This window comes from Rhinolophus sinicus, linkage group LG16 (assembly GCF_036562045.2).
Source record: "Rhinolophus sinicus isolate RSC01 linkage group LG16, ASM3656204v1, whole genome shotgun sequence".
Lineage (NCBI taxonomy): Eukaryota > Metazoa > Chordata > Mammalia > Chiroptera > Rhinolophidae > Rhinolophus > Rhinolophus sinicus.
Window position 1 is genome coordinate 33331042 of NC_133765.1, and position 12892 is coordinate 33343933.

Here is a 12892-nt window from a genome sequence, read left to right on the forward strand (position 1 = left end):
ATCATTCATCATTAAGAAAGATGTACACAACTTCATCTTTGACAAAACAATGCCATATTGCTTCTAAAAATGGCGCAGCCAGTGTTTGTATCTTCAGTGTTTAGTAGACCCTATTGTTTCATACCTTCACCAACATTTGCTATTGTAGACTTTAAAATTCTTGCCAATCTGAGGAGTGAAAGGTGTGTGATTGTTCAATTCGCATTTTCCTGAGTACTAGTAAAGTTGAGTGTCTTGGCCATTTGGGTTTCCTCTTAAGTGAGCTGCCAATTAATATCCATTACCTAGTTTTCCATGGAGTTGTCTTTTTTTGGGTAACATTTCTTTATATATTCTGGACACTAAATCTTTGTCTATTAAGTACATTGCAGATATTTACTGCCAATCTGTGGTAGTGTGTGTGTGTGTATGCATGAGATATAAAAGCTTTTAGTTTCAAATTTATCCATTTGTTTTGTATCTTATGTAAGCAATCTCCCTGTCCTGAAGTCATGAAAATGCTTGCCTATATTTTGTTCTAAGACTTTTAAAGTTTTTAAAAAGTACTTTTATATGTGTTAGTGCCAATGCTTCTAAAATTTATTCTGTGTGTGGAGTGAGGAAGGGGTCTTTTATTTAACCTCTCCAGTCTTTTCCCACTGAGCTGGACTGCCACCACCATCACAATAGGGTCCCACAAGGACCTGAGTCTGCTTGGGGCTCTCTTTCCCTGTTCCACTGATTACATGGCCTATTCTTGTTCCCATACCTGAAAGTTTTCATTATTGAACTTGATAAAAATTTTGTTATCTGGGCAAAGGGGGGAGGATTGTTTGCTTTTTGCACTGAAGTCATCTGTCTTTAAATAACTGTCCAGAATGTGCTTAAAAACAGCACTAACTGAGCTTAGGAAAACTCCATTTGCTGCTCACCTTCCAAGGACCGATCTGTGGCATGAAGGTGGTTGGAGGCTTTGCTCTTCTGTGAAACTCTGGATACTTTTACTTTCGGCTTTCCCTTCCGGCGGCCCTACCAACTCTCACCGCCCGTTTTTCAGGTTATGATGTCTCTGAACCATGGGGCTGCTCTTCCGGTCTTTCCACGTGGGCCTGTGGTGGGTATTCTGTGACTGGGCCACAGTACCTATGCTGTTGGTTACTGCCAATCACAGCACAGTGATAGGCTTGACGGGGTTTGGAGTTTCCTGTTGCCTCACCGGCACTGAGAACCTGCATTCCAAAAATAAAAGCACAAGAAACCACCGTGACCTCATGGTCTCTGCTCGTACAATGCTCTGAGCACCAGGACCGGCTTCAGCCCTGTGACACGGCCGAGCCGGGCCCTGCTGCCCGCCACAGACGTGGGGTCCGAGTGGTCTGCCCCGGCTCTGAGGGCCGCCCTGCCTGACGTTCAGTGTGTCTCTTCCCTCTAGGCAGTCACCCGCAGGGCCAAGGTGGCTCCTGCCAGGAAGATGAGCAAGTTCTTGAAGCACTTCACCGTCGTCGGGGATGACTACCACAGCTGGAACGTCAACTACAAGAAGTGGGAGAATGAAGAGGATGAGGAAGAGGAGGAGCAGCTGCCGTCAACACCGGCCTCGGGCGAGGAGGGCAGAGCTGCTGACCCAACAGCCGCCACTGCCTCCAGGCTTAGGCGCCCCCTAGACTTCAGGGCCGTGTTGAGGAAACTCTTCAGCTCCCACAGGTTTCAGGTAGGTGGGCAGAGGCCCGAGATGCCCAGGGTGGGGCATTGCCCTCAGCTGAGAGTCAGGAGGCCAGGGTGCGGGTGGCCCATCTCTGCCACTGGCTCATTCATTGTGCAGATGTTCCCCGAGCACCGGCCATGTGCCCTCAGGCGCCCATACAGTGCTGGGTACATGGGCAGATCCCATGTTGTCAGGGATTAAATGAATCATAATCCAAAAGTCAGAGGTCCATCACCCGATGAATGGATACGCAAAGTGTGGCCTCCCCGTGCTCAGCCATAAAAAGGAATGAAGTGCTGACACACTTCACAGGGATGAACCATGACAACGTGATGCTGAGTGAAAGAAGCCAGATTCCGTATATATGTAAAGTCCAGAACAGGTAAATCCACAGAGACAGAGAGCAGAGTGGTGCTTATTGCAGGTTGGAGGAGGGAAGAATGGGCAGTGACTGTCTAATGGGTACAGGGCTCCCATTTGGGGTGATGAAAATGTTCTGGAACTACACAGTGGTGACAGTTACACAACCCTGGGAATATGCTTAATGCCACTGAATTTCATGCCCACTTTAAAATGGTTAAAATGGTAAATTTTATGTTATGCAAACTTTACCACACACACACTCACGTAAATTAAAGGGTAAATTTTGAGGCAGGCAAAAACATTCCTGCATTCATTCAGCAAACGTTACCTGCTGTCCCTGAGTTGACAAGGCCAGGAGGATCCCATGCCTCTCTGACTCTTCACCACAGGGGCCTTAGTCTCTTCTTCTGTGGAAAGATACCAAGAATGTCTGCCTGACTTAACGTACCCCCAACCTCCAACTGTGGTTATGGGGAGAACATGAGAGGGAGACGTGGACTTCCAAGAATAGCAAAGGGAACGGAACTTTCTACAGGGTTCAGGCTCTGTCCTAACATGTGATTTTGAAGGACAGATGCAGGTTAAGTCTGGCCAGCCCTCTGAACCCCACCCCCCAGGCCTGAGGGGGGCAAGCCGGTGAACAGAAGCATGTCTGAGTCCCAGGAGAATGCACGAGGCTCAGGGACATGGGGGAAGCACGCAGCCCCTTGTCAGCCCAGTTCCCAAATGGAGACCCTGCTGCAGGCGTCCTCCTAAATCAAAATAAACCAGTTCATACCAAGACCCAGTGTTCCTTCTGGAAGCAGAGAGAAGCAACCCTTACCTCTCCCATCATTGACTTTGTTCAGGGTAAAACAGGACAAAAAAATTTATTTTGGTCTCTTTTTGCTTTCATGTGGCTTAGAATAAGAATGCAGGCCAAACAACCCTGCTCTCCTTACAGCTTAGCTCTTCTCTCTGGCTGTGACAGGAAAGGAAACGTGGTATTAAGTTGTTGGGGTCGAAATCCCAAACCCTCAATTTCAGAAGCAGAAGGAAGGAGCCAGTTTCCTTCCAGCTGCAAGGGGAGCCCTGGGACCCCCCACTCTGGAAGGTTCCCTCCTCTCTTGACTGGGCCCAGGGCGCCACATGGCTCAGGCCAGCCATCTGAGCTGGGACCCATACTGGGGAAAAAGAAGACTGTCACAAAATAAGTGGAGATGTTTATTCATTCACTCAACAGATGTTTCTTAGCACCTATTGTGTGCTGGGGCTATAGGGGTGATGGTGTGACAGGTCCCTGCCCTCACTCACGGAGAGAGGCAGGCTTTTCAGAAATCACCCAGACAGATGCTGGCTACAAGTGGAGAGAAGCCCTCTGCTTCTCAGTATGGGGCTCTGAGAGATCCCGGGGGTGGGGGAGACCTGATCTAGAATTGGGAGGTGGAGGACGTGTGGCAGAGGAGGTGACATTTCACCTAACACCTGAAGGTTGGGCAGGAGTGAGCCTGTGGATGGGGGAGGGGCCGGGGCATTCCAGGCCGAGGGATCATGTTTGCAAAAGGCCTGAGGTAGGAAAGGGTCTGCAGCATCTGAGGAATTGAGAAGGGTCCACGTGACATGTGTATGGTGAGAAGAGGGACTGCTTGGCAAGAGAGGAGGCACTAGAAGGTCATCATCCATGGGCGGTGGGCAGCCATGGAAGGTTCTAAATGTGGGTGAGAGGGGGTAACATGACAGATTTGTAGGGGGCTCACAGTAGAAGCAGGGAGGCCACCTCGGACCCGGAGATACAAGTTCAAGGATTTGATCTGTGCTGGTAGAAGCAGCATACAAGGTGATTCTGGAATCCCTTTTTTAGATGCAATCTCCACCTGTTCCCATTATTTCCAAGGTGACATGATATATAGTTAGTTAACTGCTGTCACTTCCCACATGGGATGGCACAACATGTGAGAGAATACGGGTGTGTCAGGCCGCCATGGAAACCATGGGTGGACAGGGTAGCTGAGCCAGGGGACAATAGTTAGGTCAAGGAAGCTGACTTTTATTAACCACTCACGGGCCAGGCCCTGTGCCAAGCACCCTGCACATGTTATCTCATGTCAGGTTCCCGTTGTCGCTCTGGGGTGGAAAATGTGACCAACCCCATTTTCCCTGGGAGGACACTGAAGCTTAGAGTTAATGCACAGGCTCTGCAGTATTGCGAGATGTACCCAAGGTCCAGGCTAATGGGTGTCAGCCCAGGACTGGCCGCCCCATAGTCCACACTTTGCACCCAGGCATCCTGCTGCAGGCATGGCCGTCTTCATCAAGTGAGGATTTGGAATTAACCAGCCTCCTTGAATCCTCAGAATTTTTCTTGATGTGTGACTCTGCTCAGAAATAGAACTGCCTGGTGAACTGGCAGATTCAGGGTCTCCTCAGCTTCAGGGATTAATTCAGAGAGGCTGGGGTGGGGACCTAGGCATTGGAATTTTGTGACCTTGGGTCTGTCTGTCTCTCTTTTTAGAGGTGAGGTTCATATAACAAAAAGTTAATTATTTTAAAGTGAATGATTCAGGATTTCAGCTGCTGGGTGGGCCATGAGGTGCTCTGAGCCCACTTACAAATGCATCTGCAAGTCAAATGTCGCATCCATCCCCCCAAACTAAGCCCTCCAGTTCCAATAACCCCCAGTCTTTTTTGATGTGGACATTGGAGGCAAGCAAGTTGATTTAATTATCTTAGAATTGTTTGCAGATATTGTACCCAAAACTGCAGAAAATTTTCCTGCATTGTGTACAGGAGAAAAAGATATTAGACTCACCACTGGGAAACCTCTCCATTTCAAAGGATGCCCGTTCCATTGAATTATTGAGAAATTTATGATTCAGGGTGGAGACTTCCCAAATCAGAATGGGACAGGTGGAGAAAGTATTTATGGTGAAAGATTGGAAAATGAAAATTTCTATTATTAATATAAGCATGACCAGGAGGGTTTGTTGAGCACAGCAAGTGTAGGCTGCAATACAAATGGTTCTTGGTTCTTTATCACAAAAGTTCCGATTCCTCATTTGGATTAGAAACATGTGGTATTTGGCCAAATAATTAAAGGGATGGGTGTGGTGAGAATTATGGATGCGGAGAACTGAAGGAAGGGGCTGACTGAGAAAGATTCCCAAAGAGTGCTTCCGGTGACAATCATCCATATTTCCCTGAGGGTGCAGATATAGATTTAAAGGATGTAGGTAAAATATTAATAGCAGAAGACTTAAAAAAACATTGGAAATACTTTTTTCAAATCCCAGAATTGGGAGATGGCCATTAAAAAATATACGAAAGTTTTAAGCTATGTGGAAAGTTCAAAGGCTGTTATTGAGAAAGCAGATAGATCGAAGTTGCAACCTGTTGGCTTTAAGCTGCCTGCTAACTGTTGGTGCTTGTAAACTGAAGATGTCAGATTGGCAGGGAGAAATTAACAGTTGTTTGGAGGCTTTTGAAATAGACCCATCAGATACCAAAGCACTGTACTGCAGAGCTCAGGGATGGCAAGGATTAAAAGAATACGGTCAGGCATTGGCTGATCTGAAGAAAGCTCAGGCGATAGCACCAGAAGATAAAGCTTATCCAGACAGAATTGCTGAACATCAAACAAGAGATAAAGGCACAGAAAAAGAGAAGGCAGCATATGCAAAAATGTTTGCTTAATAAGGAATTCAGTTTTGCTTAAATATTATACATTGCTTGTATAAAGGCAAGAAAATGTACGGGTTTTTGTTTGTTATATATAATTCCTAATGTGTATCCTTTGATACTTCAGTCCCCCATTGTTTGCAGTTTAGGAATACCAATATGGGTTTGCTCTTAATATAAGTGTTATAAAAAAAATAAAGTGAATGGTTCAGTGACATTTATTTAGTACATTCACAATATTGTACGGGCATCACCACTATTAATTCCAGAACGTTTTCATCACTCCAAAAGGAAACCCTGTACCCAATAAACATCGCCCATAGCCATGGCAACCACTAATCCACTTTCTGTCTCTATTGATTTACCTATTCTGGACATTTCATATGAATGGAATCATACAATATATGTGGTCTTTTGTGTCTGGCTTCTTTCATTCAGCATAGTATGTTCTAGATCCATCCATGTTGTAGCATGTGTCAGTGCTTCATTTCTTTTTATGGCTGAATATTCAGTCCATTTTTTATATCTCTGGCCTTGGTTTTAGATCAGATCCCTTTAGCTCTAAAATAAAACCGAGGATGAAGAAAGAAAGGAAAGGGGGAGAAAAAAACCCACAAGAGGCTTGAATCTTTACTACGCTACTGAATTTGGATATGTGTGAAAATTTCATTACAAAGCAATTTGCCATGCAATTTTCACAGTAAACAACATCACCAAATACTTTAACTACTGAAATAATTAGCTACAGGTGGAAGTGGTCAAAAGGTTTAATAATTCATTCTTACATAGGCCTGAACTTGTTGAATTTCATCCTGAAATTGCAGAAATTGCCAAGATAATGGCAGATTGGCTTTCAAAGGCCAAAATCTACCTGAGTGTGTTAAGAGGCAAGGCCCTGGGGGAAGGAAATGATGGTCCAGAATTTCCAAAGGGAGAAAGAAAGGGCTCACGCAGTGTCCTCTGGGGTTCCTCCCATTGCTGCCCTTTCCATCACCACCATGCCATCCCCTTGGTCTCCCTGAACACCGTCACCTCCACCCCACCATTAGTGCCCTCACCAAAATCGTCACCACCTCCATCACCATGGCCACCACCATCACCGAGATCACCCACTGACCCCACCCTGGTTCCCACTGTCCTCCCCTGCCAGCAGGTCAAGAGATTGTCTTGCCTACCCCTCTTCTCAGTCCTCCTCCTGTGTTAGGGCAGGTATTTCGTGGCCCTGGACAAAAGCTGTTTTATGTGCACAGTGGACATCACTGTAACCCAGCTGCCTGGAGTAGGCAGTCCTGGAGGTCCTTCCACGACTCGGATCTCTGAGGCTGGATGTTTTTAATTACTTACCGAGCCTCTGTTCTGGGCTTATCCTGGCGAGAACAAGTCTCAGCACCAGAAAAATAAAAAAGTGTTAAAACTTTTTTATTCTTTTTTTGCCATCTAGGAATTAGCGGTTTGGTTTGAGAGGTGCTGGGAAGCAGTGAACGAGTGAGAAAAGGACGGGTAGTGACCAAGGGTCAGTCAGTGAGTTGTCCAGAGAAGCTCGAGGACGGGCACTGCCTGGAGCTGAACAGGCCTGGAGGGCGGCAGGAGGAGGGGCTCCCTGCAGGGTGCGGGCTGTGGGCAGCAGCCTTCCACCTTTGGCACTTTCCCCAGTGGTTCCACCCAGATGTTTCCAAACCAGCCCTCCCAGAGGGAAACAGGGCCCCCATGTGGGTCTCATGGTTTCCTGTTCCTCCCTCGGTCTGCAGGTCATCATCATTTGCCTGGTCATCCTGGATGCCCTCCTGGTGCTGGCCGAGCTCATCCTGGACCTGAAAATCATCCAGCCTGACAAGAATAACTATGCCGCCAGGGTAGTGTGTCCGCCCATCTGTCATCTGCACCGTGGGGGGCAGAGTGGGGCAGAGAGCACCCGCCTTGTTAGAGAGTAGTGTGATTGGGTGCTTTTAGCCAGAGTAGAGAAAATGCCTGCCTTTCTGAATTATAGATAAGCATTTACTGCAAGCAGGAAACTTTCTCATTTCACTTGATGGCTTGGATCTTGAGTTTTCCTAGACCACTGAGCTGGAGCTGTCACTGAGTCCAGAAGGAGGGTCTGACCAGGAGAATGGTACTTGCCCGTCTCCTAGAGGCAGACATGCGATTTCTCCTGTCTCCTCCTGTCCATGTTCTGAAGTCCTAGTCTGGAGCCATTTGGGTGCTGGGCCCCACCGTTTATTCCCCAATTCACAGTTCCTGCCTGAGTCCACCTCAGACATTCGCTCAAGGGACAATGGATGCACCATAAAAAGTACCACACATGGCCCCTGTCATCAGTAACATGGGAGAAGGCCGGCGACTGAAAAGCGTGTCCCTACACACTTTTTAAAAAAAAAGAAAATTCAATTGATTATGCAAAAACGTCTTTTCAAGTGGTAAAAGGGATGGAAGAGAATGTTAAACATCTTTCCTACTTGTGGCCCCTTTCCTTCCATAGATGGCTGAATTTCTTTTCTCTCCCTCTGTTTTTTAACCGTCAGTAACATACCTGCTATGTTCACTGTCTCGTGCCTTTTTTCAACTTTTTATTATGAAAAAATGGCAAATACACATTTTGCTATATTTGCTTTATCTCCACGTAATCCACAAACACACCCATATATTTTTGTCTGACCATTTGAAAGTAAGTTAGACATCATGACACTTCACCCCTAAATACTTTGAATAGGCCTTCCTCCCACAGAACCATAATAGCGCCATCACAACTTAAAAATTATCAGTTATTCCATAATATCTAATAACTCATTTGTATTCAAATTACCTCATTCGTCCCAAGCATGTCTTTCATAGTGCTTTTTTTTCAATCTAGGATCCAGACATCGGATATTATATTTGGTTATATCTCCTCAGGCTCTTTCATTTTTCATTTATTTATTTTAAAATACATTCTTTTCTTTTTTTTTTTTTTTTTAATTTTATTGGGGAACAGTGTGTTTTTCCAGGACCCATCAGCTCCAAGTCAAGTCATTATTGTCAATCTAGTTGTGGAGGGTGCAGCTCACTGGCCCATGTGGGAATCGAACTGGCGACCTTGGTGTTATGAGCTCTGTGCTCTAACCAACCGGCCGCCCTCCTCAGGCTCTTTTAATCTAGAAGAGTCCTCCCACCCTTTTTTTTTTTCCTTGTGACATTAACTTTTTGAGGAGTCCAGCCAATTGTCCTGTACAATGTTCCATATTCTGGATTTGTCAGACTGTTTTCTCAGAGGTCCTTTAGGTTATCCCTTTAGTCCCTGTATTTCCTGTATACCAGAGGCACTGGTAGGCTGTTGGCTCTATATCGTGGCACTATTAGTGATGCTCTGTAGGGTCACTTGACTAAGGTAGGAAGTGCTGAGCTGCTCTACTGTCCAGGGGCACTTTCCCCCTTCATGGTTATAAATAATCTGCCCTGTGACACTTCAGTGCCCTGCATGCACTCTTCCGCAAATAGCATCCACTGATGAGACTGGCTGCTCAGTGAATACACTGGGGATGCAGACTGTTGGTTTCTAATTCTGTCTTTCCTTCTACATCGAGTAGTTGGCATCATCCATTATAACGAAGAGGTTTCCTCTTTTTCCTGTGTGTGCATGTATCACTCACTATGGATTCATGGTTGTTGTGCGTAATGTATTCAGTGTATATAATCATAGTCATTCTTTCTGATGTTCAAATTGTCCCAAATTGGGTCACTGTGAGCCTGTTCTAGTGGACTGCTGTGTCTTTTTGACATAACTCCATAGTCTGTGAGCATTTCCTTGCTTGCAGGCCCAAGATGATGTTCCAGCTCCCTTTGAACTTCCCCTGCCCCGGAATGGAAATGGTTACTTTAGTGAAGACCAGTATTTATAAATCAAGATCTGGGAACTCTTCACTTTCCATCTACCTTGGTGATAATCTCTAGTCAATCCCTGTGGATCAGCCTTGGTCTTGTTAATAATTGTGCAGTGCTCCGTAGGGAGGTACCTAGTGCATTTGACAAGTGCCCTCTAATGCATATTTCCATTGTTCTACAATGTAGGAAATCTTTTATTCTGCAGATGCTGCTGCAGTAAATATCCTTAGGACACTGAGCTTAGCTGTAGGATAAATTCCTAGCAGTGGCACTGCTGTGCCAGAAGGCATGGTGGATGTTTTCAATTCTGCCATTGCCTAGTTGTCTATCAAAGAGCAGAGTCCTGGCTGCCAGCCCCAGAACAGCCCCTGGTGCTGGTGGGAGTTCCAGATTGGTCAGTGAATGAAAGCTCTCTGGTGACCAGGCAGGTGCACTCAAGGCCAACTGGTCTGTGTGACCTGCCCCAGCCTGTGACCTCTCACTGTGCTTCCTTGTCCCCTCAGGTGTTCCACTACATGAGCATTGCCATCTTGACCTTCTTTATGTTGGAGATTTTCTTTAAACTCTTTGTCTTCCTCTCGGAGTTCTTCCACCACAAGTTTGAAATCCTGGACGCCGTCATCGTGGTGGTGTCCTTCATCCTTGACATTGTTCTCCTGTTCCGGGAGCACGAATTTGAGGCACTTGGCCTGCTGATTCTGCTCCGGCTGTGGCGGGTGGCCCGGATCATCAACGGTAAGTCCCCCTGCCCTCCTGGGTTGCCGAGCGGATGGGAGTGGGTGGGGCCTGGAGTGGGTGGGGCCTGGGAGTGGGTGGGGCCTGGGAGTGGACACAGAGGCCCCAGGCATGGCCTCCAGGCAGTCTAGAGGAAAGTGAGGTGGTTTGACTTGGCGTCCCACCACCACCTCTGTGGCTGAGAATTGACGCCAAGACATGCCCTAAAAGGAACTACCTTCTTCCTTTAGGCCCTGTTTCCATGGTCATTAGAAGATGTTTATAGACAGGGTCAGCCTAATCCCTGCTTAACCTCTCCTGGTTTGGTTCCCAGAGCACCTTTTGTTTTCAGTTTGGTGTTTCCTGAAGAGAGTGTTTTACCAAACCACATCCCTCCTCAGGAGGGCCACACCAAACGGGGTGCAGGGCAGCTGGAAAATGCTGTACATGAGGTTCTGCCCCCTTTGAGAAAGTCACAGCATGATGAAGGCTCCGAGAAGTGTCAAATTGACCGATTTAACACTTTCTGGGGAAATAAAACCTATTCACATGCCGTAGACTGGCGGTGGAGCACACACTTGGGAAAATATTGTTTTACCATTACTTCAGGTAAAAATCCTATTCCTCGCACACACCCTGTTGGTGCAGGGAGCCTGTCTCCGAGAAGCCATGCTTCTACTGTGATTTTCTGTGACAGTGATCGCCAGCTGGTTAACTGTTGAGCTACCAGTGTAGTCTCCAATGCCTGTCCATGGACCTGCTGTGTCAGAATCACCTTCAATGAACACTTTTTTTTAAAAAAAAAAGAGTCTGATGCAGAAGTCTGGGGTGGAGCCCAGGCAGCGTGTCTTTGAAGCACTGCCAGGTGATCGAGATGCCCAGCCAGGTTTGGGAATCCCTAGACGTGGGCCCAACAGCATAGGCTGTGGGTGTCAGAACAGTGAGCAGCAGTGTGACCCGTGGGAGGCAGGCCTGTCCTCTGACTGGAGCCTCTCCCTTGGTAGCATGGAGTCCTATCATGGCCTCCTGCACTCCACACTCTGCTTGGCTGTGGAGACCAGCGAGGTGAAGGGCCCTGTCTGCTCATATGTGGGGTGATATGAACAGCTCTGCCTGGGGGCACTGGGGGCTTTAGGGGCCAGTTCAGATCTAGGGATGAAAGTAAAGCCCACTAAGAACATTCATTTGGGTTCTGTCAAAGGAAATAAAGGAAGCTTTTCAGATACTATTGAAGATGGTTTTGCTAATTATTTCCTTAATCGGACAGAAAAATACTCTGCACAGAGGTTATACACAATTGAGGTAGATAAACTATTGGTGATTATAAAGGACTCATGAAGCAGTTACCTATTGCTCTTGTATGACTCCGTGGTAGGACTTTCTTTTGCAGAGGAAACCAAAAGTCTGGGATTTGTTCATTCACTTTCTCTAAATGGTAGCAGGGCAGAGAAGGCAGAGAAGGGCTAATGTCCATTCTCACATTGCTTTCAAATTCAGTGTCATGACATGAAAGCTCTGAAAAAGCCACACGAGGCTAGACCACACTCAGTGAGACAACCAAAACCCCTGGGGACCGGGGACGGTTGCTGGGCCCATGTGCGGGTAACGGGTCCAGACGCGGTCAGTCTTACTTGGGAAGGGGTGGAGCGTCCCCACTTGTGGCGCTGTCTTTTGAAGCAGTGTCCCCACTGTGGTGTGGGCGTTTGGGGGTCATCAGATGACCCCTCTGTCAGCCAAAATTTAGGTTATCGCCTGATAACTAAACTGGCCACAGCTGTGGGAGGCAGAAAGTTGGGAAAGTGGTGATTCCAGCCCCAACCTTTATCATTTCCAGCCTTGATTTTGGTGGCTTTTGTGTGCACTGCTAAGCAGCAGTGCTGTTGTGAGCGAGCTGTGTTAAGGAGCTTAACGCTTATCTGATTATGTTTAAGGATTTTTTAGCCCATGGGAACTGAAGAAATATTTCACAACTAGGTACTGAGGAGCTCAGAAATGAAAAATCTGACCTCTTAGTTCTGATGCCTTTAAGTAATGAGTTTTACTTGTCTGTCCCCACCCGTCCTAAATGTATACATTTATAAGGAATACAGATGTTTTTGTCAAGTGGTTAAATCAGAAACCAGTATCATTGAGACCCTCAATTATTTTTCAGGGATCATTATCTCGGTTAAGACACGTTCAGAACGGCAACTGTTAAGATTAAAACAGGTGAATATACAACTGGCCACCAAGATCCAACACCTTGAATTCAGCTGCTCTGAGAAGGTAAGAAAATGCTTCTGGGCAAGTGCCATCTGTTTGCAGTCCCCTGCCTCCGGCTTGGGGCCTGGGGCCTGTCACCCAGGCCTTTGCTGTGTGGGGCCCTTCACCTGGAGTGCCCTTGCCCTTGGCTAAGTCTTCCTGTGCTTTCAGAGTCAGCTTAGGCATTGCCTCCTTCCCAGAGCTCTGCCCGGTGCCCCTCCTATCACTGCTGTTGTCCGCTGGACCCCATCTGACTGGAGCAGACAGACTCCTTTAGCAGACTGATTCCACAAGGAATCAGCCTTCCCCCAGCGTTGTGTCCCTCCCTGTACCTGGGGCCCCTGAATGATTGTCACATCCCTCGTGAGGCTCTGAAGGTAA

General features: G+C 47.0%; 1 protein-coding gene and 1 pseudogene across 4 annotated transcripts in view; both read left to right on the plus strand.

The window, feature by feature from the left end:
- Positions 1-12892, plus strand: part of HVCN1 (hydrogen voltage gated channel 1) — a 33168-nt gene that overhangs the window by 18358 nt on the left and 1918 nt on the right. For all 4 annotated transcript variants that reach the window (XM_074321120.1, XM_019734030.2, XM_019734033.2 and 1 more), the window contains 4 exons: positions 1412-1690; positions 7450-7554; positions 10060-10291; positions 12423-12535. In XM_074321120.1, the coding sequence (XP_074177221.1) occupies positions 1412-1690; positions 7450-7554; positions 10060-10291; positions 12423-12535 (729 nt within the window). The remainder of the gene's footprint in view (positions 1-1411; positions 1691-7449; positions 7555-10059; positions 10292-12422; positions 12536-12892) is intronic.
- Positions 1701-7441, plus strand: LOC109448560 (peptidyl-prolyl cis-trans isomerase D; annotated as a pseudogene).